Raw genomic sequence first — 24,187 nt, forward strand, 5'->3', positions numbered from 1 at the left:
GCCCTGAGCTGGTGAAGTGAGCGCTACTGGAGCGAAATTGGAGCGGGCGAGAAGGGTGATGCTCTAGCCTTTGGGAATCTTGCTCCACACTCCAGTCAAATTGGGAACGTGCCGCTCCTCTCTGCTCCTCCGAGCTCCTGAGTGGCGCAGTGGTCTAAGGCACTGCATCGCAGTGCTAACTGTGCCACTAGAGATCCTGGTTCGAATCCAGGCTCTGTCGCAGCCGGCCGCGACCGGGAGACTCATGGGCGGCGCACAATTGGCCCAGCGTCGTCCAGGGTAGGGGAGGGAATGGCCGGCAGGGATGTAGCTCAGTTGATAGAGTAAGTCGCTCTGGATAAGAGCGTCTGCTAAATGACTAAAATGTAAATGTAAAAATAGAGCATGGCGTTTGCAACGCCAGGGTAGCGGGTTCAATTCCCATGGGGGGCCAGTATAAAAAATATGTATTCACTAACTGTAAGTCGCTCTGGATAAGAGCGTCTGCTAAATGACTAAAATGTAAATGTAAATGTAATGCTCCAGCTCCACTCCTCTCTGCTCCTCTCCTCTCCGCTCCTCTCTGCTCCAGCTCCACTCCTCTCCTCTCTGCTCCAGCTCCACTCCTCTCCGCTCCTCTCTGCTCCAGCTCCACTCCTCTCCGCTCCTCTCTGCTCCAGCTCCACTCCTCTCCACTCCTCTCTGCTACAGCTCCTCTCCTCTCCACTCCTCTCTGCTCCAGCTCCACTCCTCTCTGCTACAGCTCCACTCCTCTTCGCTCCTCTCTTCTCCAGCTCCACTCCACTCCTCTCCACTCCTCTCCACTCCTCTCCACTCCTCTCTGTCCAGCTCCACTACTCTCCACTCCTCTCTGCTCCACTCCTCTCCGCTCCTCTCTGCTCCAGCTCCACTCCTCTCTGCTCCAGCTCCACTACTCGCCACTCCTCTCTGCTCCACTCCTCGCCACTCCTCTCTGCTACAGCTCCTCTCCTCTCCACTCCTCTCTGCTCCAGCTCCACTCCTCTCCACTCCTCTCCGCTCCACTCCTCTCTGCTCCAGCTCCTCTCCTCTCCACTCCTCTCTGCTCCAGCTCCACTCCTCTCCGCTCCTCTCTGCTCCAGCTCCTCTCCTCTCCGCTCCTCTCTGCTCCAGCTCCACTCCTCTCCGCTCCTCTCTGATACAGCTCCATTCCTCTCCACTCCTCTCTGCTCCTCTCCTCTCCACACCTCTCTGCTCCAGCTCCACTCCTCTCCACTCCTCTCTGCTACAGCTCCACTCCTCTCCGCTCCTCTCTGCTCCAGCTCCACTCCTCTCCACTCCTCTCCGCTCCTCTCTGCTACAGCTCCATTCCTCTCCACTCCTCTCTGCTCCTCTCCTCTCCACACCTCTCTGCTCCAGCTCCACTCCTCTCCACTCCTCTCTGCTCCAGCTCCTCTCCGCTCCACTCCTCTCCGCTCAACTCCTCTCCACTTCTCTCTGCTCCAGCTCCACTCCTCTCCACTCCTCTCCGCTCCTCTCTGCTCCAGCTCCACTCCTCTCCACTCCTCTCCGCTCCTCTCTGCTCCAGCTCCACTCCTCTCCTCTCCGCTCCTCTCTGCTCCAGCTCCACTCCTCTCCGCTCCTCTCTGCTTCAGCTCCTCTCCTCTCCGCCCCTCTCTGCTACAGCTCCTCTCCTCTCCGCTCCTCTCTGCTCCACTCCTCGCCGCTCCTCTCTGCTCCAGCTCCACTCCTCTCCACTCCTCTCCGCTCCACTCCTCTCCGCTCAACTCCTCTCCACTCCTCTCTGCTCCAGCTCCACTCCTCTCCACTCCTCTCTGCTACAGCTCCTCTCCTCTCCGCTCCTCTCTGCTCCACTCCTCGCCGCTCCTCTCTGCTCCAGCTCCACTCCTCTCCACTCCTCTCCGCTCCACTCCTCTCTGCTCCACTCCTCGCCGCTCCTCTCTGCTCCAGCTCCACTCCTCTCCACTCCTCTCTGCTCCAGCTCCACTCCTCTCCGCTCCTCTCAATACAAAAGTATTGGTTCCTGCGTTTCACTGTTAGTCTACACCTGTTGTTTACGAAGCATGTGACGAATACAATTTGATTTGATTTGACTGTTATTTCCTCAGCTCGGAGGACATTGTGGTGAAGCTGAACGGCAGTCAGCTGACTATGGACTACGTGGAGGAGTTTGGTTTTAACGAGCCGATCCTGGTCCTGAAGAAGGACGGTCTGGGCATGTCCATGCCTGCTCCTACCTTCTACATCAGTGATGTGGAGAACCACGTTGGTAAGTATAGTCCTGTCTCTGTCTACTGCTTTAACTAACAGCTTTAGTAATACTGGGGATGTCCACGTCTGCTCCTACCTTCTACATCAGTGATGTGGAGAACTACAGGGAGCTCCAACAGTCCTGGGACACATGTTGTGTCTCCAGCACTTTGGATTTGAAATGATACAATGACTATGAGGATGAAGTACATACTGTCAGCTTTAATTTGAGGGTATTTTCATCCATATCGGATGAACCGCTTAGAAAATTACAGCACTTTTTGTACATAGTCCACCCATTTTAGGGGACCAAAAGTATTGGGATAAATTCACTTACACTATATATACAAAAGTATGTGGACACCCCTTTAAATTAGTGGATTCGCTATTTCAGCCATACCCGTTGCTGACAGGTGTATAAAATTGTGCCATGCAATCTCCATAGACAAACATTAGCAGTAGAATGGCCTTACTGAAGAGCTCAGTGACATTTTGGGGAAGTCCTGTTTCAGCATGACAACGCTCCGTGCACAAAGGGAGGTCCATATAGAAATGGTTTGTCATGATCGGTGTGGAAGAACATGACTGGGCTGCACAGAGCCCTGACCTCAATCCCATCGAACACCTTTGGGATGAATTGGAACGCCAACTGCGAGCCATGACTAATCGCCCAACATCAGTGCCGACCTCACTAATGCTCTTGTGGCTGAATGGAAGCAAGTCCCTGCAGCAATGTTCCAACATCTAGTGGAAAGCCTTCCCAGAAGAGTGGAGGCTGTTATAGCAGCAAAGGGGGGACCAACTCCATATTAATGCCCATGATTTTGGAATGAGATGTTCGACGGGCAGGTATCCACATACTTTTCGTCATGTAGTGTATATGTGTATTAAAGTAGTCAAAAGTGTAGTATTTGCTCCCATATTCATAGCACGCAATGATTACATCAGGCTTGTGACTCTATACATTTGTTTGATGCGTTTGGCGTTTGTTTTGGTTGTGTTTCAGATTATTTTGGGACCAATAGAAAATAATGGTAAATAACGTATTGTGTCATTTTGGAGTCACTTTAATTGTAAATAAGAATAAAATATGTTTCTATATACACTGCTCAAAAAAATTAAGGGAACACTAAAATAACACATCCTAGATCTGAATGAATGAAATAATCTTATTAAATACTTTTTTCTTTACATAGTTGAATGTGCTGACAACAAAATCACACAAAAAATATCAATGGAAATCAAATGTATCAACCCATGGAGGTCTGGATTTTGAGTCACCCTCAAAATTAAAGTGGAAAACCACACTACAGGCTGATCCAACTTTGATGTAATGTCCTTAAAACAAGTCAAAATGAGGCTCAGTAGTGTGTGTGGCCTCCACGTGCCTGTATGACCTCCCTACAACGCCTGGGCATGCTCCTGATGAGGTGGCGGATGGTCTCCTGAGGGATCTCCTCCCAGACCTGGACTAAAGCATCCGCCAACTCCTGGACAGTCTGTGGTGCAACGTGGCGTTGGTGGATGGAGCGAGACATGATGTCCCAGATGTGCTCAATTGGATTCAGGTCTGGGGAACGGGCGGGCCAGTCCATAGCATCAATGCCTTCCTCTTGCAGGAACTGCTGACACACTCCAGCCACATGAGGTCTAGCATTGTCTTGCATTAGGAGGAACCCAGGGCCAACCGCACCAGCATATGGTCTCACAAGGGGTCTGAGGATCTCGTCTCGGTACCTAATGGCAGTCAGGCTACCTCTGGCGAGCACATGGAGGGCTGTGCGGCCCCCCAAAGAAATGCCACCCCACACCATGACTGACCCACCGCCAAACCGGTCATGCTGGAGGATGTTGCAGGCAGCAGAACGTTCTTGACAGACACAGCAAACTACGCTGACAGACACAGCAAACCTTCTTGCCACAGCTCGCATTGATGTGCCATCCTGGATGAGCTGCACTACCTGAGCCACTTGTGTGGGTTGTAGACTCATGCTACCACTAGAGTGAAAGCACCGCCAGCATTCAAAAGTGACCGAAACATCAGCCAGGAAGCATAGGAACTGAGAAGTGGTCTGTGGTCACCACCTGCAGAACCATTCCCTTTATTGGGGGTGTCTTGCTAATTGCCTATAATTTCCACCTGTTGTCTATTCCATTTGCACAACAGCATGTGAAATGTATTGTCAATCAGTGTTGCTTCCTAAGTGGACAGTTTGATTTCACAGAAGTGTGATTGACTTGGAGTCACATTGTGTTGTTGAAGTGTTCCCTTTATTTTTTTGAGCAGTGTATTTCTACATTAATGGGGATGCTACCATGATTAATGATAGTCCTGAATTAATCGTGAATAATGGTGCGTGAGAAAGTTGCTGAGGCTCAACGATCATACCCCCAAGACATGCTAACCTCTCACCATTACAATAACAGGGGCGTTTAGCATTTGGGGGGTATGATATTTACAGTGAGGAAAAAAAGTATTTGATCCCCTGCTGATTTTGTACGTTTGCCCACAGACAAAGACATGATCAGTCTATAATTTTAACATGCGTTTTTCTGGATTTTTTTGTTGTTCTGTCTCTCACTGTTCAAATAAACCTACCATTAAATGTATAGACTGATCATTTCTTTGTCAGTGGGCAAACGAACAAAATCAGCAGGGGATCAAATACTTTTTTCCCTCACTGTATGCCTCTAACTTTCTCACTCATCATTATTCACGATTCATTCAATAGTGGGTGCAGTTCGTGAAGCAACACCTTTAGTACTGTTTTTGATCTCAGAGATTCTTTCTCATCTATTGTATATAGAGTATATTTCAAATGTATTGTATTATCAACTAGTTAATTTTGTTTCTTTTGATATTTAATGTAACTATGTATGTTTTAATTGTTTTAATCCATCATATTTCAGTCATAAATTAAATCACTCATGTTTCCTACAGTATTTTATGTAGAACTACACTGTACTATCAGGAACCACCAGAGGGCGCTATTGCCTGCTGTTTAGAACTAGGGCTCTGATGACATCCAGACACGCTGCACCACTTCTGCCTCAGATAGAACAATGAGACATACATTTCACCGGATGTTTAAATGTGAAGCATCTGCTTGGCGTTTCCACTCACTACCAAATATGGTAGTGAGAGGAAGCCCAGGGGCCGGCAGTGGGAGAAGGTGGAAGGAGATGGATTTTGGGTGACATTCTGCACATTTTCTCATCTATTAAACATTTGATCTCAATACAGTTTTCTGGTCCCAAAACTACAGTATGTAATGAACAGAGTGGACTAAGTTTAGTAGACTTTAGCCTTTGCCAAAGTTTTAAAAAATTAAATTGTTTAGGACCTCAAGGGCGAATTGGGTTATATTATTGTACAAGTGCACTTCAGAGTAGGCGTTCCCTAACAGAAATATGCAAATACATGCTAGAATGCGCCAATAGGATCTCACTAGCTCGTACTTGGCTCTGCCCACCACCTTGCTTCATCTGCCCACTATGACTCATTTGTTCCCATTGAAAATTACAGGCTGTGGTCTATCTTGGTTTAGTTATAAAACATCTTTGCTTCTGCTGCTCCCAGCTGAGTGTCCACTGTGGTGATCTCATCAACTCACTGTTTTTCACTGAGCAGCCTAGTTAGCAACACAGGCCTGTTGATCTAATCAACTCACTGTCATCTAAAGACATGCTCACTATTTTATTTTATTTTATTCATAATGAACGTAATATTTAATGTTCTGCATATTCTGCATGTTGTTATTAACCCCTTTGTTGTGTGTTGTAGGTCCAGATGTGGGTGTGGATGTAATTGATGTGACCAAGCAGACTGACAGTAAGATGAAGCTCAAGGAGTTTGTAGATTACTACTACAGCACCAACAGGAAGAAAGTGTTAAATGTTATCAACCTCGAGTTCTCTGACACACGGTAAACATAGCTTTGTCTAATTCATGTAAATGTTTATCATCAGCATGTTAATGATACTGTAATTATGTAATATTCATGTTTTTTTTATTTTATTTAACCAAATTAGTCTGGTTGAGATAGAAATCTATTTTTCAAGAGAGACCTGAAACGTGATCTATTTTTGTTGAACGGAAACTGTCTATCCCAGTAGCTAACTGTCTATCCCAGTAGCTAACTGTCTTTCCCAGTAGCGAACTGTCTTTCCCAGTAGCGAACTGTCTTTCCCAGTAGCAGACTGTCTTTCCCAGTAGCGGACTGTCTTTCCCAGTAGCTAACTGTCTATCCCAGTAGCTAACTGTCTATCCCAGTAGCTAACTGTCTATCCCAGCTAACTGTCTATCCCAGTAGCGAACTGTCTTTCCCAGTAGCGAACTGTCTTTCCCAGTAGCAGACTGTCTTTCCCAGTAGCGGACTGTCTTTCCCAGTAGCTAACTGTCTATCCCAGTAGCTAACTGTCTATCCCAGTAGTGAACTGTCAATCCCAGTAGTGAACTGTCTATCCCAGTAGCTAACTGTCTATCCCAGTAGCTAACTGTCTATCCCAGTAGTGAACTGTCAATCCCAGTAGTGAACTGTCTATCCCAGTAGCTAACTGTCTATCCCAGTAGTGAACTGTCTATCCCAGTAGTGAACTGTCAATCCCAGTAGTGAACTGTCTTTCCCAGCTAACTGTCTATCCCAGTAGCTAACTGTCTATCCCAGTAGTGAACTGTCAATCCCAGTAGTGAACTGTCTTTCCCAGCTAACTGTCTATCCCAGTAGCTAACTGTCTATCCCAGTAGCTAACTGTCTATCCCAGTAGCTAACTGTCTATCCCAGTAGCTAACTGTCTATCCCAGTAGTGAACTGTCTATCCCAGTAGCTAACTGTCTATCCCAGTAGTGAACTGTCTTTCCCAGCTAACTGTCTATCCCAGTAGTGAACTGTCAATCCCAGTAGCTAACTGTCTATCCCAGTAGTGAACTGTCAATCCCAGTAGTGAACTGTCTTTCCCAGCTAACTGTCTATCCCAGTAGTGAACTGTCAATCCCAGTAGTGAACTGTCTTTCCCAGCTAACTGTCTATCCCAGTAGCTAACTGTCTATCCCAGTAGTGAACTGTCAATCCCAGTAGTGAACTGTCTTTCCCAGCTAACTGTCTATCCCAGTAGTGAACTGTCAATCCCAGTAGTGAACTGTCTATCCCAGTAGCTAACTGTCTATCCCAGTAGTGAACTGTCTATCCCAGTAGTGAACTGTCAATCCCAGTAGCTAACTGTCTAACTGTCTATCCCAGTAGTGAACTGTCTATCCCAGTAGCTAACTGTCTATCCCAGCTAACTGTCTATCCCAGTAGCTAACTGTCTATCCCAGTAGCTAACTGTCTTTCCCAGCTAACTGTCTATCCCAGTAGATAACTGTCTATACCAGTAGCTAACTGTCTATCCCAGTAGTGAAATGTCTTTCCCCAGTAGCTAACTGTCTGTCCCAGCTAACTGTCTAACTGTCTATCCCAGTAGCTAACTGTCTGTCCCAGCTAACTGTCTAACTGTCTATCCCAGTAGCTAACTGTCTTTCCCAGTAGTGAACTGTCTATCCCAGTAGCTAACTATCTATCCCAGTAGCTAACTGTCTAACTGTCTATCCCAGTAGCTAACTGTCTATCCCTGTAGCTAACTGTCTATCCCAGTAGCTAACTGTCTATCCCAGTAGTGAACTGTCTATCCCAGTAGCGAACTGTCTATCCCAGTAGCTAACTGTCTATCCCAGTAGCTAACTGTATATCCCAGTAGCTAACTGTCTATCCCAGTAGCTAACTGTCTAACTGTCTATCCCAGTAGCTAACTGTCTATCCCAGTAGCTAACTGTCTATCCCAGTAGCTAACTGTCTATCCCAGTAGCTAACTGTCTATCCCAGTAGCTAACTGTCTATCCCAGTAGCTAACTGTCTATCCCAGTAGCTAACTGTCTATCCCAGTAGTGAACTGTCTTTCCCAGTAGTGAACTGTCTATCCCAGTAGCTAACTGTCTATCCCAGTAGCTAACTGTCTATCCCAGTAGCTAACTGTCTATCCCAGTAGCTAACTGTCTATCCCAGTAGCTAACTGTCAATCCCAGTAGTGAACTGTCTTTCCCAGTAGTGAACTGTCTATCCCAGTAGCTAACTGTCTATCCCAGTAGTGAACTGTCAATCCCAGTAGTGAACTGTCTTTCCCAGCTAACTGTCTATCCCAGTAGCTAACTGTCTATCCCAGTAGTGAACTGTCAATCCCAGTAGTGAACTGTCTTTCCCAGCTAACTGTCTATCCCAGTAGCTAACTGTCTATCCCAGTAGTGAACTGTCAATCCCAGTAGTGAACTGTCTTTCCCAGTAGCTAACTGTCTATCCCAGTAGTGAACTGTCAATCCCAGTAGTGAACTGTCTATCCCAGTAGTGAACTGTCAATCCCAGTAGTGAACTGTCTATCCCAGTAGCTAACTGTCTATCCCAGTAGCTAACTGTCTATCCCAGTAGCTAACTGTCTATCCCAGTAGCTAACTGTCTATCCCAGTAGCTAACTGTCTATCCCAGTAGCTAACTGTCTATCCCAGTAGCTAACTGTCTATCCCAGTAGTGAACTGTCTATCCCAGTAGTGAACTGTCTATCCCAGTAGCTAACTGTCAATCCCAGTAGTGAACTGTCTATCCCAGTAGCTAACTGTCTATCCCAGTAGTGAACTGTCAATCCCAGTAGTGAACTGTCTATCCCAGTAGTGAACTGTCAATCCCAGTAGTGAACTGTCTATCCCAGTAGCTAACTGTCTATCCCAGTAGTGAACTGTCTTTCCCAGCTAACTGTCTATCCCAGTAGTGAACTGTCAATCCCAGTAGTGAACTGTCTATCCCAGTAGCTAACTGTCTATCCCAGTAGTGAACTGTCTTTCCCAGCTAACTGTCTATCCCAGTAGTGAACTGTCAATCCCAGTAGTGAACTGTCTTTCCCAGCTAACTGTCTATCCCAGTAGTGAACTGTCAATCCCAGTAGCTAACTGTCTATCCCAGCTAACTGTCTATCCCAGTAGCTAACTGTCTATCCCAGTAGCTAACTGTCTATCCCAGTAGCTAACTGTCTATCCCAGTAGTGAACTGTCTATCCCAGTAGCTAACTGTCTATCCCAGTAGTGAACTGTCTTTCCCAGCTAACTGTCTTTCCCAGCTAACTGTCTATCCCAGTAGCTAACTGTCTATCCCAGTAGCTAACTGTCTATCCCAGTAGTGAACTGTCTTTCCCAGCTAACTGTCTATCCCAGTAGTGAACTGTCTATCCCAGTAGTGAACTGTCTTTCCCAGCTAACTGTCTAACTGTCTATCCCAGTAGTGAACTGTCTTTCCCAGCTAACTGTCTAACTGTCTATCCCAGTAGTGAACTGTCTATCCCAGTAGTGAACTGTCTTTCCCAGCTAACTGTCTAACTGTCTATCCCAGTAGTGAACTGTCTTTCCCAGCTAACTGTCTAACTGTCTATCCCAGTAGTGAACTGTCTTTCCCAGCTAACTGTCTAACTGTCTATCTCAATGACATTATTAAATTGTACTCTTCTTTTAGAATGGACAGTATAGTGGAGAGCCCTCAGATCTATTTATGTTTCTAACCATGGTATGGTTGTTTTGGTCTCTCACTTTCTCTCTCAATCTCACTTTCTCTCTCAATCTCTCTCTCTCCTCTCTCTCTGTCTCTGTCTCTCTCTCACTCTCTCACTCTCTCTCTCCTCTCTCTCTCTCTCTCTCTCTCTCTCTCTCTCTCCCCTCTCTCTCTCTCTCTCTCACTCTCTCTCCCCTCTCTCCTCTCTCTCTCTCTCCCCTCTCTCTCTCACTCTCTCTCTCTCTCCCCTCTCTCCTCTCCCTCTCCCCTCTCTCCCTCTCCCCTCTCTCTCTCTCTCTCTCTCTCCCTCTCCTCTCTCTCTCTCTCTCTCTCTCTCTCTCTCTCTCTCTCTCTCTCTCTCTCTCTCTCGCTCCCCTCTCTCTCTCTCTCGCTCCCCTCTCTCTCTCTCTCGCTCCCCTCTCTCTCTCTCTCTCTCTCTCTCTCTCTCTCTCTCTCTCTCTCTCTCTCTCTCTCTCTCTCTCTCTCTCTCTCTCTCTCTCTCTCTCTCTCTCCCCTCTCTCTCCCTCTCCCCTCTCTCCCTCCCCTCTCTCTCTCTCTCTCTCCACCCTCGCTCACTCGCCCAGGATGGACAGTATAGTGGAGAGTCCTCAGATTGTGCGGAGGTTGTCGTGGGTAGAGAACTACTGGCCAGACGACGCTCTCCTGGGGAAACCTAAAGTCACTAAGTACTGTCTGATCTGTGTTAAAGACAGCTACACCGACTTCCACATCGAGTGTGGAGGGGCCTCCGTCTGGTACCACGTACTCAAGGTATAATATCCTTATTTATTCATTCACTTTATTTATCCAGGTAGGTTATTAAAGAACATATGTCTGTGCAGCCAGTGTGCAGCTTGCAGTAGGATGAACAAGGAGGTGTCCTGATGCAAGGTTGTTATGATGAACTTAAACTAAGGGTGCCTCTCTATTCCCTATATAGTGCACTACTTTTGACCACAGTGCTCTGTAGCAGGACACTACAACTAACCATGAACAATCACAACTATGATAAACTTGTCCTGATATGGCTGTTGTTGTTTACAGGGAGAGAAGATCTTCTTCCTGATCAAGCCCACGTCCGCAAACCTATCGCTGTATGAGCGCTGGAGGTCCTCAGCCAATCACACTGAGATGTTCTTCGCCGACCAGGTGGACAAGTGTTACAAGTGCACTCTGAAGCAGGGACAAACCCTATTCATACCGTCAGGTTAGTGCACTCTGAGGTAGTGATCATACCATCAGGTTAGTGATCTCTGAAGCAGGGACAAACCCTATTCATACCATCAGGTTAGTGCACTCTGAGGTAGTGATCATACCATCAGGTTAGTGCACTCTGAGGTAGTGATCATACCATCAGGTTAGTGCACTCTGAGGTAGTGATCATACCATCAGGTTAGTGCACTCTGAGGTAGTGATCATACCATCAGGTTAGTGCACTCTGAGGCAGTGATCATACCATCAGGTTAGTGAACTCTGAAGCAGTGATCATACCATCAGGTTAGTGCACTCTGAGGTAGTGATCATACCATCAGGTTAGTGAACTCTGAAGCAGTGATCATACCATCAGGTTAGTGCACTCTGAGGTAGTGATCATACCATCAGGTTAGTGCACTCTGAGGCAGTGATCATACCATCAGGTTAGAACCACACTAGCCCAGACAGGGCCCAAATCAAACATGTTATTGTAGTTTGATGTTGTTAGCAGAACAGTCTCATTGGGAATGGAAGTGTAACACTGAACGCTGTTGATGTCATTTGTTGATTGGTGTGTATGTATTGTGTTGGTGTGTATGTAATGTGTTGGTGTATTGAATGGTGTGTATGTAATGTGTTGGGGTATTGAATGGTGTGTATGTAATGTGTTGGTGTATTGAATGGTGTGTATGTAATGTGTTGGGGTATTGAATGGTGTGTATGTAATGTGTTGGGGTATTGAATGGTGTGTATGTAATGTGTTGGGGTATTGAATGGTGTGTATGTAATGTGTTGGGGTATTGAATGGTGTGTATGTAATGTGTTGGGGTATTGAATGGTGTGTATGTAATGTGTTGGGGTATTGAATGGTGTGTATTCCAGGCTCTGTCGTAGCCGGCCGCGACCGGGAGACCCATGGGGCGGCGCACAATTGGCCCAGCGTCGTCCAGGGTAGGGGAGGGAATGGCCGGCAGGGATGTAGCTCAGTTGGTAGAGCATGGCGTTTGCAACGCCAGGGTTGTGGGTTCGATTCCCACGGGGGGCCAGTATGAAAAAATTAAACAAATAATGTATGCACTCACTATCTGTAAGTCGCTCTGGATAAGAGCGTCTGCTAAATGACGTAAATGTAAATGTATTCTGTGCCGCGTTCCAGGTTGGATCAATGCAGTTCTGACTCCAGTGGACACTCTGGCCTTCTCTGGACACTTCGTCCACAACCTGAGTGTTGAGATGCAGATGAGGTGAGAACTTTAACTGACGTTATAAAACATCAGGAGGATACTTTTAATACAAGAAAAAAACCTTCAGGTGTGAGGTCACAACTTTTATCTTCCAGTTAAAGCACATTGTTTATCTGAAGTCATGATTCATCTCTATAGTGTGTTGTACCATATGTGTCGTCGTCTCTATAGTGTGTTGTACCATATGTGTCGTCATCTCTATAGTGTGTTGTACCATATGTGTCGTCATCTTCTCCCTCTTCCAGAGCGTACGAGGTGGAGAAGCGTTTGAAGGTGAACTGTCTGACTCCGTTCCCCAACTTTGAGACGGCCTGCTGGTACGTGGGACGTCACCTGTTGGAGAGATTCAAAGGTACACTAATTATTTTATACCTTTTCTCCCCTTCATGTCTGTTAGGTTTTTACTTCACGTCTGTTAGGTTTTTACTTACATTTTACATTTACATTTTAGTCATTTAGCAGACGCTCTTATCCAGAGCGACTTACATGAGCAATTAGGGTTAAGTGCCTTGCTCAAGGGCACATCGACAGATTTTTCACCTAGTCGGCTCGGGGATTAGAACCAGCAACCTTTCGGTTACTGGCACAACGCTCTTAACCACTAAGCTACCTGCCGCCCTACTTCACGTATGTTAGGTTTTTACGCCATGACTATTTAGGGTTCACCCCATAACTGCCTGTGTGTCGCTTGACGACTTTTATGGTTTTACTTCACAGCTATTTGGGTTTTAATCCACGACTATTTGGGTCTGTGACTACTGACTAGCGTTGTGATGCGTTTCCTGTTCTCCTGGTGGTGAATAGCGTGTGTTCTTCCTACGGTCTGCTCAGCAGATGAGGAGTTGGATGCTCTAATATTATTATTGTCATTAAACGTCTGCGTGGCGTCGTTCACAGATGATTAGGTTCAAAAGGCCTGGCACAGGCACAATCACTAGCTCAATTACTGCTCTCTCTGTGTTGTAACTCCTCTCAGCTGGCCACAGAGCTCTGTTTACATTTCCACTGGATGCCTTTTCTCTGTCTGCTGTAATATGGTCAGATTGCCTTCTTAAGATAACATTGCCAACTTACTGTACGGCAGCGTCCAAAATGCCACCCTATTCCCTACATAGTGCACTACTTTTGACCAGGTCCCACAGGGCTGGTAGTGCACTATGTAGGGAATAGGATGCCATTTGGGATGCAGGCTATTAAGACCACAGTGGTTTCTTACCCATTATTCTCTTATGGAGAATAGTTATGTCCAGGTCATATCTATCTCTACATCAGGGATCATTAGAACAGGAGTGTATTTAGTGAGATGAGCATTGCTCATAGAAATATAATTAATAGAGCTGATGTTATCCCCAGTTTTATAGGATAGATATCACATCTGTTCCAAACAATACATTCTATCTATTCTGCAACTCTCCTGAACTGGTTGATGCCCCACCTCCTCCTTGACTAACCCCACCCAGCAGGGTTCCATCTCCTATTAACTAGCTGCAGACTGACTGGGTATCTCTGGCTATCAGTGTAGAGACAGCCTTCACTCACACACAGACAGCAGCTAGAGACAGCCATCACACACACAGCAGCTAGAGACAGCCTTCACACAGACAGACAGCAGCTAGAGACAGCCATCACACACACAGCAGCTAGAGACAGCCTTCACACAGACAGACAGCAGCTAGAGACAGCCTTCACTCACACACAGACAGCAGCTAGAGACAGCCTTCACTCACACACAGACAGCAGCTAGAGACAGCCATCACACAGACAGACAGCAGCTAGAGACAGCCATCACACACACACAGACAGCAGCTAGAGACAGCCTTCACTCACACACAGACAGCAGCTAGAGACAGCCATCACACAGACAGACAGCAGCTAGAGACAGCCTTCACTCACACACAGACAGCAGCTAGAGACAGCCATCACACACACAGCAGCTAGAGACAGCCATCACACAGACAGCAGCTAGAGACAGCCATCACACAGACAGACAGCAGCTAGAGACAGCCTTCACTCACACACAGACAGCAGCTAGAGACAGCCATCACACAGACAGACAGCAGCTAGAGACAGCCATCACACAGACAGACAGTAGCTAGAGACAGCCATCACACACACAGACAGCAGCTAGAGACAGCCTTCACAAAGACAGACAGCAGCTAGAGACAGCCTTCACACACAGACAGCAGCTAGAGACAGACTTCACAGAGATAGCAGCTAGAGACAGCCTTCACACAGATAGCAGCTAGAGACAGACTTCACTCACACACAGACAGCAGCTAGAGACAGCCTTCACTCACACACAGACAGCAGCTAGAGACAGCCATCACACAGACAGACAGCAGCTAGAGACAGCCATCACACACACAGACAGCAGCTAGAGACAGCCTTCACAAAGACAGACAGCAGCTAGAGACAGCCTTCACACACAGACAGCAGCTAGAGACAGCCTTCACACAGACAGCAGCTAGAGACAGCCTTCACAGAGATAGCAGCTAGAGACAGCCTTCACACAGATAGCAGCTAGAGACAGCCTTCACAGAGATAGCCTTCACACAGATAGCAGCTAGAGACAGCATTCACACACAGACAGACAGCAGCTAGAGACAGCCGACAGACAGACAGCAGCTAGAGACCCTTCACACAGACAGCAGCTAGAGACAGCCTTCACTCACAGACAGACAGCAGCTAGAGACAGCCTTCACTCACACACAGACAGCAGCTAGAGACAGCCATCACACACACAGCAGCTAGAGACAGCCATCACACAGACAGCAGCTAGAGACAGCCATCACACAGACAGACAGCAGCTAGAGACAGCCTTCACTCACACACAGACAGCAGCTAGAGACAGCCATCACACAGACAGACAGCAGCTAGAGACAGCCTTCACTCACACACAGACAGCAGCTAGAGACAGCCATCACACAGACAGACAGCAGCTAGAGACAGCCATCACACAGACAGCAGCTAGAGACAGCCATCACACACACAGACAGCAGCTAGAGACAGCCTTCACAAAGACAGACAGCAGCTAGAGACAGCCTTCACACACATACAGCAGCTAGAGACAGCCTTCACAGAGATAGCAGCTAGAGACAGCCTTCACAAAGATAGCAGCTAGAGACAGCCATCACACAGACAGACAGCAGCTAGAGACAGCCATCACACACAGACAGCAGCTAGAGACAGCCTTCACAAAGACAGACAGCAGCTAGAGACAGCCTTCACACACAGACAGCAGCTAGAGACAGCCTTCACACAGACAGCAGCTAGAGACAGCCTTCACAGAGATAGCAGCTAGAGACAGCCTTCACACACAGACAGACAGCAGCTAGAGACAGCCTCCACACAGACAGACAGCAGCTAGAGACAGCCAACAGACAGACAGCAGCTAGAGACCATTCACACAGACAGCAGCTAGAGACAGCCTTCACTCACAGACAGACAGCAGCTAGAGACAGCCTTCACTCACAGACAGACAGCAGCTAGAGACAGCCTTCACTCACAGACAGACAGCAGCTAGAGACAGCCTTCACACAGACAGCATCTAGACACAGCCTTCACACAGATAGCAGCTAGACAGCCTTCACTCACAGACAGACAGAAGCTAGAGACAGCCTTCACACAGACAGCAGCTAGAGACAGCCTCCACACAGACAGCAGCTAGAGACAGCCTTCACAGAGATAGCAGCTAGAGACAGCCTTCACACACAGACAGACAGCAGCTAGAGACATCCTTCACTCACAGACAGCAGCTAGAGACAGCCTTCACACAGACAGCATCTAGACATAGCCTTCACACAGATAGCAGCTAGAGACAGCCTTCACACAGACAGCAGCTAGAGACAGCCTTCACACAGACAGCAGCTAGAGACAGCCTTCACACAGACAGCAGCTAGAGACAGCCTTCATACAGACAGCAGCTAGAGACAGTCTTCACACAGACAGCAGCTAGAGACAGCCTTCACAGAGATAGCAGCTAGAGACAGCCTTCACACAGACAGCAGCTAGAGACAGCCTTCACAGAGATAGCAGCTAGAGACAGCCTTCACACAGACAGCAGCTAGAGACAGCCTTCACACACAGACAGACAGCAGCTAGAGACAGCCTTCACACAGACAGCAGCTAGAGACAGCCTTCACACAGACAGCAGCTAGAGACAGCCTTCACACAGACAGCAGCTAGAGACAGCCTTCACAGAGACAGCAGCTAGAGACAGCCTTCACACAGACAGCAGCTAGAGACAGCCTTCACACAGACAGCAGCTAGAGACAGCCTTCATACAGACAGCAGCTAGAGACAGTCTTCACACAGACAGCAGCTAGAGACAGCCTTCACAGAGATAGCAGCTAGAGACAGCCTTCACACAGACAGCAGCTAGAGACAGCCTTCACACACAGACAGACAGCAGCTAGAGACAGCCTTCACTCACAGACAGCAGCTAGAGACAGCCTTCACACATACAGCATCTAGACATAGCCTTCACACAGATAGCAGCTAGAGACAGCCTTCACACACAGACAGACAGCAGCTAGAGACAGCCTTCACACAGACATCAGCTAGAGACAGTCTTCACACAGACAGCAGCTAGAGACAGCCTTCACAGAGATAGCAGCTAGAGACAGCCTTCACACAGATAGCAACTAGAGACAGCCTTCACACACAGACAGACAGCAGCTAGAGACAGCCTTCACTCACAGACAGACAGAAGCTAGAGACAGCCTTCACACAGACAGCAGCTAGAGACAGCCTTCACACAGACAGCAGCTAGAGACAGCCTTCACACAGACAGCAGCTAGAGACAGCCTTCACACAGACAGCATCTAGACACAGCCTTCACACAGACAGCAGCTAGAGACAGCCTTCACACACAGACAGACAGCAGCTAGAGACAGCCTTCACTCACAGACAGCAGCTAGACAGCATCTAGACACAGCCTTCACACAGAAAGCAGCTAGAGACAGCCTTCACACACAGACAGACAGCAGCTAGAGACAGCCTTCACTCACAGACAGCAGCTAGAGACAGCCTTCACACATACAGCATCTAGACATAGCCTTCACACAGATAGCAGCTAGAGACAGCCTTCACACACAGACAGACAGCAGCTAGAGACAGCCTTCACACAGACAGCAGCTAGAGACAGTCTTCACACAGACAGCAGCTAGAGACAGCCTTCACAGAGATAGCAGCTAGAGACAGCCTTCACACAGATAGCAACTAGAGACAGCCTTCACACACAGACAGACAGCAGCTAGAGACAGCCTTCACTCACAGACAGACAGAAGCTAGAGACAGCCTTCACACAGACAGCAGCTAGAGACAGCCTTCACACAGACAGCAGCTAGAGACAGCCTTCACACAGACAGCAGCTAGAGACAGCCTTCACACAGACAGCATCTAGACACAGCCTTCACACAGACAGCAGCTAGAGACAGCCTTCACACAGACAGACAGCAACTAGAGACAGCCTTCACACAGACAGACAGCAGCTAGAGACAGCCTTCACACAGACAGACATCAGCTAGAGACAGCCTTCACACAGACAGACAGCAGCTAGAGACAGCCTTCACACACAGACAGACAGCAGCTAGAGACAGCCTTCACACACAGACAGACAGCAGCTAGAGACCGCCTTCACACACAGACAGACAGCAGCTAGAGACAGCCTTCACACACAGACAGACAGCAGCTAGAGACAGCCTTCACACAGACAGACAGCAGCTAGAGACAGCCTTCACAAAGACAGACAGCAGCTAGAGACAGCCTTCACACAGACAGCAGCTAGAGACAGCCTTCACACAGACAGCAGCTAGAGACAGCCTTCACACAGACAGACAGCAGCTAGAGACAGCCTTCACACAGACAGACAGCAGCTAGAGACAGCCTTCACACAGACAGACAACAGCTAGAGACAGCCTTCACACAGACAGACATCAGCTAGAGACAGCCTTCACACAGACAGACAGCAGCTAGAGACAGCCTTCACACAGACAGACAGCAGCTAGAGACAGCCTTCACACAGACAGTAGCTAGAGACAGCCTTCACACAGACAGACAGCAGCTAGAGACAGCCTTCACACAGATAGACAGCAGCTAGAGACAGCCTTCACACAGACAGCAGATAGAGACAGGCAGCCAGCAAGGCAAGGAGGCAACAGGGTTGTATTCACAAACCGAACGGAAGCAAACGGGCTGAAACAGGATGGGACCTGCCCGAATCTGTCCAATAAGAAATACCTGTTTTCATTTTCCGTTTGCAAAACGTTTTGCTATGGTGTGTACTAATGAATATGACCCAGCTAGAAGCATGAATCTGATTTAAACGGCCTTAAGCTTGAAGTAACTTGTTCCAGGATGCGCTAATCAGATGTTATAGGGATTATTTTCTGTTATTGAACCAGAATGGATCCAGTTTCAACAGCGTTGTGGAGGAAAGAAACAGAGTTATATTTTCCCTGCTGTGTATGAAATTTGCGGTGACAAGGCTCTCTGAAACGTGATAATGTAGATGTGTTGTGATTGGTTAAATACTGACAGCAGTTAGGCTAGAGGGAGCTATTCTCTGACAATAGAAATAGGTTTTTATGAAACATTTCATTTCTGTACGGCTCCTGACTTTAGCTCTATCAATGTTCTTACAGTGAATGAACAGAATCCGAGATGTTTTAGTCAATTACTTCAACCTTTATTTTATCACATTGTCCCATTGAGGTAAAAGACCTCTTTACCAAGGGAGAGCTGTCAGACCTCTTTACCAAGGGAGAGCTGTCAGACCTCTTTACCAAGGGAGAGCTGTCAGACCTCTTTACCAAGGGAGAGCTGTCAGACCTCTTTACCAAGGGAGAGCTGTCAGACCTCTTTACCAAGGGAGAGCTGTCAGACCTCTTTACCAAGGGAGAGCTGTCAGACCTCTTTACCAAGGGAGAGCTGTCAGACCTCTTTACCAAGGGAGAGCTGTCAGACCTCTTTACCAAGGGAGAGCTGTCAGACCTCTTTACCAAGGGAGAGCTGTCAGACATGTCTGAGGTTGTCAACATCTGATCTAACAGTATGCTGTATTGTTGCAGGTCTACACAAGGCCAACAGACAGCCAGCTCCTTACCTGGTCCATGGAGCTAAGATCATCAACGGAGCTTTCAGGGCCTGGACTAAGAAACAGGCAAGTTTGGTTTCCTCCATCACATCTACATAACACATCTATTACACCTATATAACCTCAAATACCTGCTACACTACATGACCAACAGTATGTGGACACCTGCTCATCAAACATCTCATTCCAAAATCATGGGCATTAATATGGAGTTGGTCCCCCCTTTGCTGCTATAACAGCCTCCAATCTTCTGGGAAGGCTTCCCACTAGATGTTGGAACATTGCTGTGGGGACTTGCTTCCATTCAGCCACAAGAGCATTAGTGAGGTCGGGCCCTGATGTTGGGCGATTAGGCCTGGCTCACAGTCGGCGTTCCAATTCATCCCAAAGGTGTTCAATGGGGTTGAGGTCAGGGCTTGGTGCAGGCCAGTCAAGTTCTTCCACACCGATCATGACAAACCATTTCTGTATGGATCTCGCTTTATGCTCGGGGGCATCGTTATGCTGAAACAGGAAAGGGCCTTCCCCTAACTGTTGCCACAAAGTTGGAAGCACAGAATCGTCTAGAATGTCATTGTATGCTATAAGATTTCCCTTCACTGGAACTAAGGGGCCTAGCCCGAACCATGAAAAACAGCCACAGACCCATTATTCCTCCTCCACCAAACTTTACAGTTGGCACTATGCATTCAGAAAGGTGGCATCCTATGACGGTGCCACATTTGAAAGTCACTGAGCTCTTCAGTAAGGCCACTCTACTACCAATGTTTGTCTATGGAGATTGCATGGCTGTGTTCTCGAATTTTATACACCTGTCAGCAACGGGTGTGGCTGAACTAGCTGAATCCACTCATTTGAAGGGGTTGTCCACATACTTTTGTATATATGGTGTATAACCTGAAAATAAATCCATACTAACCGTGTCGTCACCGTGTCCTCCCCTGCAGGCCCTGTTAGAGCACGAGGATGAGCTCCCAGAGAACATGAAGCCCACTCAGCTCATCAAGGACCTGGCCAAGGAGATCCGGATCTCAGAGGTACGACCCTTACCCTGCCCTGTTCTGATCTGATCTGATCTCGACCCTTACCCTGCCCTGTTCTGATCTGATCTGATCTCGACCCTTACCCTGCCCTGTTCTGATCTGATCTGATCTCGACCCTTACCCTGCCCTGTTCTGATCTGATCTGATCTCGACCCTTACCCTGCCCTGTTCTGATCTGATCTGATCTCGACCCTTACCCTGCCCTGTTCTGATCTGATCTCGACCCTTACCCTGCCCTGTTCTGATCTGATCTGATCTGATCTCGACCCTTACCCTGCCCTGTTCTGATCTGATCTGATCTCGACCCTTACCCTGCCCTGTTCTGATCTGATCTGATCTCGACCCTTACCCTGCCCTGTTCTGATCTCGACCCTTACCCTGCCCTGTTCTGATCTGATCTCGACCCTTACCCTGCCCTGTTCTGATCTGATCTGATCTCGACCCTTACCCTGCCCTGTTCTGATCCGTTCTGTTCTACTGGGCAGGTTGTTGTAGAGAGTAGGAATGTAACGATTCACCGATACGCATCTTCCCCTGTTCAAGTGTTTATGAGTGCATCGGCCCACGGGACACCAAACCAATCCGAATGTAGCATGCATCGGTCCACGGGACACCAAACCAATCCGAATGTAGCATGCATCGGTCCACGGGACACCAAACCAATCCGAATGTAGCATGCATCGGTCCACGGGACACCAAACCAATCCGAATGTAGCATGCATCGGTCCACGGGACACCAAACCAATCCGAATGTAGCATGCATCGGTCCACGGGACACCAAACCAATCCGAATGTAGCATGCATCGGTCCACGGGACACCAAACCAATCCGAATGTAGCATGCATCGGTCCACGGGACACCAAACCAATCCGAATGTAGCATGTATCGGTCAGAAAATCGATTCAAATGTCACGAATCGCCTGTTTTCTGTGGTTGTTGTTGTGTTGCTTAAATTACTTTCTTTCTACCTTCCCGAAAATATCTCTCATCTTCTGTGACAATTGATGCGTCCTCTTCTTCAGTGTTGAACATGTAGTTATGTTGACAGTCATTGATCGAACAACCCCAGGCAATATCAATATTTGATCAATATCAAACTGTGAGCAGCTTCTCACGCTGACCAACGAGAGGTAGGCCGATTCCTGATCTCGCACTTCTGTGTGTCATCTTCAGTATTCAAACGTTTGTAAAAAATGGCTTGCACAATATTAGGCTATATTAGTTGAGTGACAGCCAATGTCATTTTGCTAGGTTATTTCTATCAAATGCGCTGAAAATTGTGATAATGGTGTTTTTACCGGAATACAAGTAGTGTAAGCTATCGCTGGAGACACTCAACTGGCTACCCCTGCTGATCGGGACTTACTTTAGATGGAATTTGATTGTTCAGGTTCACCAACAGCAATAGTTTTAATAGTTTTGCTTTAAACAATCTGTGTATTTGGTCATTTTTAGATATACAGGGTAAAGTTGATTAATTTCATAGCGAGGACAGCAATCACTTTTTGCTACCTGCACTGCGTGGTCGACTTGAGAGAAGAAAAGATGCTCACTCTGAGCCAGTCAACATCCAAACGGTCCAAACCATTCCATTATGAGACGGGGGGTGAAATCCAAAGGTGTGCTATATATTAATTGGCAATGTCATAGCACATTTTTTAAGATAAATATTTATACACTACTAGCTCTAACACTTATAATCTGCAAAAATGACAAATTAATTAGAGGTTGATTTTAGATCAAAAGTCGGGGGGGGTCGTTCCCCCCCTAACTGATAGTGGTCTGGTAGATTCCCTGTTTCCCCCCTAACATCCCCCTAACTGATAGTGAGGTGGTAGATTCCCTGTTTCCCCCCTAACATCCCCCTAACTGATAGTGGTCTGGTAGATTCCCTGTTTCCCCCCTAACATCCCCCTAACTGATAGTGGTCTGGTAGATTCCCTGTTTCCCCCCTAACATCCCCCTAACTGATAGTGGTCTGGTAGATTCCCTGTTTCCCCCCTAACATCCCCCTAACTGATAGTGGTCTGGTAGATTCCCTGTTTCCCCCCTAACATCCCCCTAACTGATAGTGGTCTGGTAGATTCCCTGTTTCCCCCCTAACATCCCCCTAACTGATAGTGGTCTGGTAGATTCCCTGTTTCCCCCCTAACATCCCCCTAACTGATAGTGGTCTGGTAGATTCCCTGTTTCCCCCCTAACATCCCCCTAACTGATAGTGGTCTGGTAGATTCCCTGTTTCCCCCCTAACATCCCCCTAACTGATAGTGGTCTGGTAGATTCCCTGTTTCCCCCCTAACATCCCCCTAACTGATAGTGGTCTGGTAGATTCCCAGTTTCCCTTATGGCTCAGCTCAGGTGATTACATACACAATAGACATACATAATATAGACGCACACTCAGATCCATCTCAGAGAGGCCCAGTTCAGACAGATCCATCTCAGACAGATCCATCTCAGACAGATCCATCTCAGACAGATCCATCTCAGACAGATCCATTTCAGACAGATCCATCTCAGACAGATCCATTTCAGACAGATCCGTCTCAGACAGATCCATCTCAGACAGATCCGTCTCAGACAGATCCATCTCAGACAGGCCCAGCTCATGAACTCCATCAGCAGCAGATTTTATTTTAGAATGATGATTGTGTTTATGCAACATATGTTAGTGTCTCAAATTGTATCGCATTTGTATATATTAAGGATCCCCATTAGTTCCTGCCAAGGCAGCAGCTACTCTTCCTGGGGTTTATTATGGATCCCCATTAGTTCCTGCCAAGGCAGCAGCTACTCTTCCTGGGGTTTATTAAGGAACCCCATTAGTTCCTGCCAAGGCAGCAGCTACTCTTCCTGGGGTTTATTATGGATCCCCATTAGTTCCTGCCAAGGCAGCAGCTACTCTTCCTGGGGTTTATTATGGATCCCCATTAGTTCCTGCCAAGGCAGCAGCTACTCTTCCTGGGGTTTATTATGGATCCCCATTAGTTCCTGCCAAGGCAGCAGCTACTCTTCCTGGGGTTTATTAAGGATCCTCATTAGTTCCTGCCAAGGCAGCAGCTACTCTTCCTGGGGTTTATTAAGGATCCTCATCAGTTCCTGCCAAGGCAGCAGCTACTCTTCCTGGGGTTTATTATGGATCCCCATTAGTTCCTGCCAAGGCAGCAGCTACTCTTCCTGGGGTTTATTAAGGATCCCCATTAGTTCCTGCCAAGGCAGCAGCTACTCTTCCTGGGGTTTATTATGGATCCCCATTAGTTCCTGCCAAGGCAGCAGCTACTCTTCCTGGGGTTTATTATGGATCCCCATTAGTTCCTGCCAAGGCAGCAGCTACTCTTCCTGGTGTCCAGCAACACTGAAACATGCATGAGAGCATCAGCTGTTCCGGATGACTGTGTGATCACGCTCTCCATAGCCGATTTGAGTAAGACCTTTAAACAGGTCAACATTCACAAGGCCGCAGGGCCAGACGGATTACCAGGACGTGTACTCCGAGCATTCGCTGACCAACTGGCAAGTGTCTTCACTGACATTTTCAACCTCTCCCTGACTGAGTCTGTAATACCAACATGTTTCAAGCAGACCACCATAGTCCCTGTGCCCAAGGACTCTAAGATAACCTTCCTAAATGACTACCGACCCGTAGCACTGACGTCTGTAGCCATGAAGTGCTTTGAAAGGCTGGTCATGGCTCACATCAACACCATTATCCCAGAAACCCTAGACCCACTACAATTTGCATATCGCCCCAACAGATCCACAGATGATGCAATCTCTATTGCACTCCACACTGCCCTTTCCCACCTGGACAAAAGG

General features: G+C 47.6%; 1 protein-coding gene across 1 annotated transcript in view; it reads left to right on the forward strand.

Annotated features, from left to right (window-relative positions):
* The window catches only part of phf2 (PHD finger protein 2), a 131,214-nt gene that overhangs the window by 43,404 nt on the left and 63,623 nt on the right, over positions 1-24,187 (forward strand). The window contains exons 4-11 of the mRNA XM_084167705.1: positions 2,088-2,248; positions 6,014-6,155; positions 10,379-10,565; positions 10,839-11,001; positions 12,145-12,232; positions 12,478-12,584; positions 19,303-19,394; positions 20,276-20,365. Coding sequence (XP_084023831.1) covers positions 2,088-2,248; positions 6,014-6,155; positions 10,379-10,565; positions 10,839-11,001; positions 12,145-12,232; positions 12,478-12,584; positions 19,303-19,394; positions 20,276-20,365 — 1,030 coding nt within the window. The remainder of the gene's footprint in view (positions 1-2,087; positions 2,249-6,013; positions 6,156-10,378; positions 10,566-10,838; positions 11,002-12,144; positions 12,233-12,477; positions 12,585-19,302; positions 19,395-20,275; positions 20,366-24,187) is intronic.

The sequence above is a fragment of the Coregonus lavaretus genome (assembly GCF_964263955.1).
Source record: "Coregonus lavaretus genome assembly, chromosome: 8".
NCBI lineage: Eukaryota > Metazoa > Chordata > Actinopteri > Salmoniformes > Salmonidae > Coregonus > Coregonus lavaretus.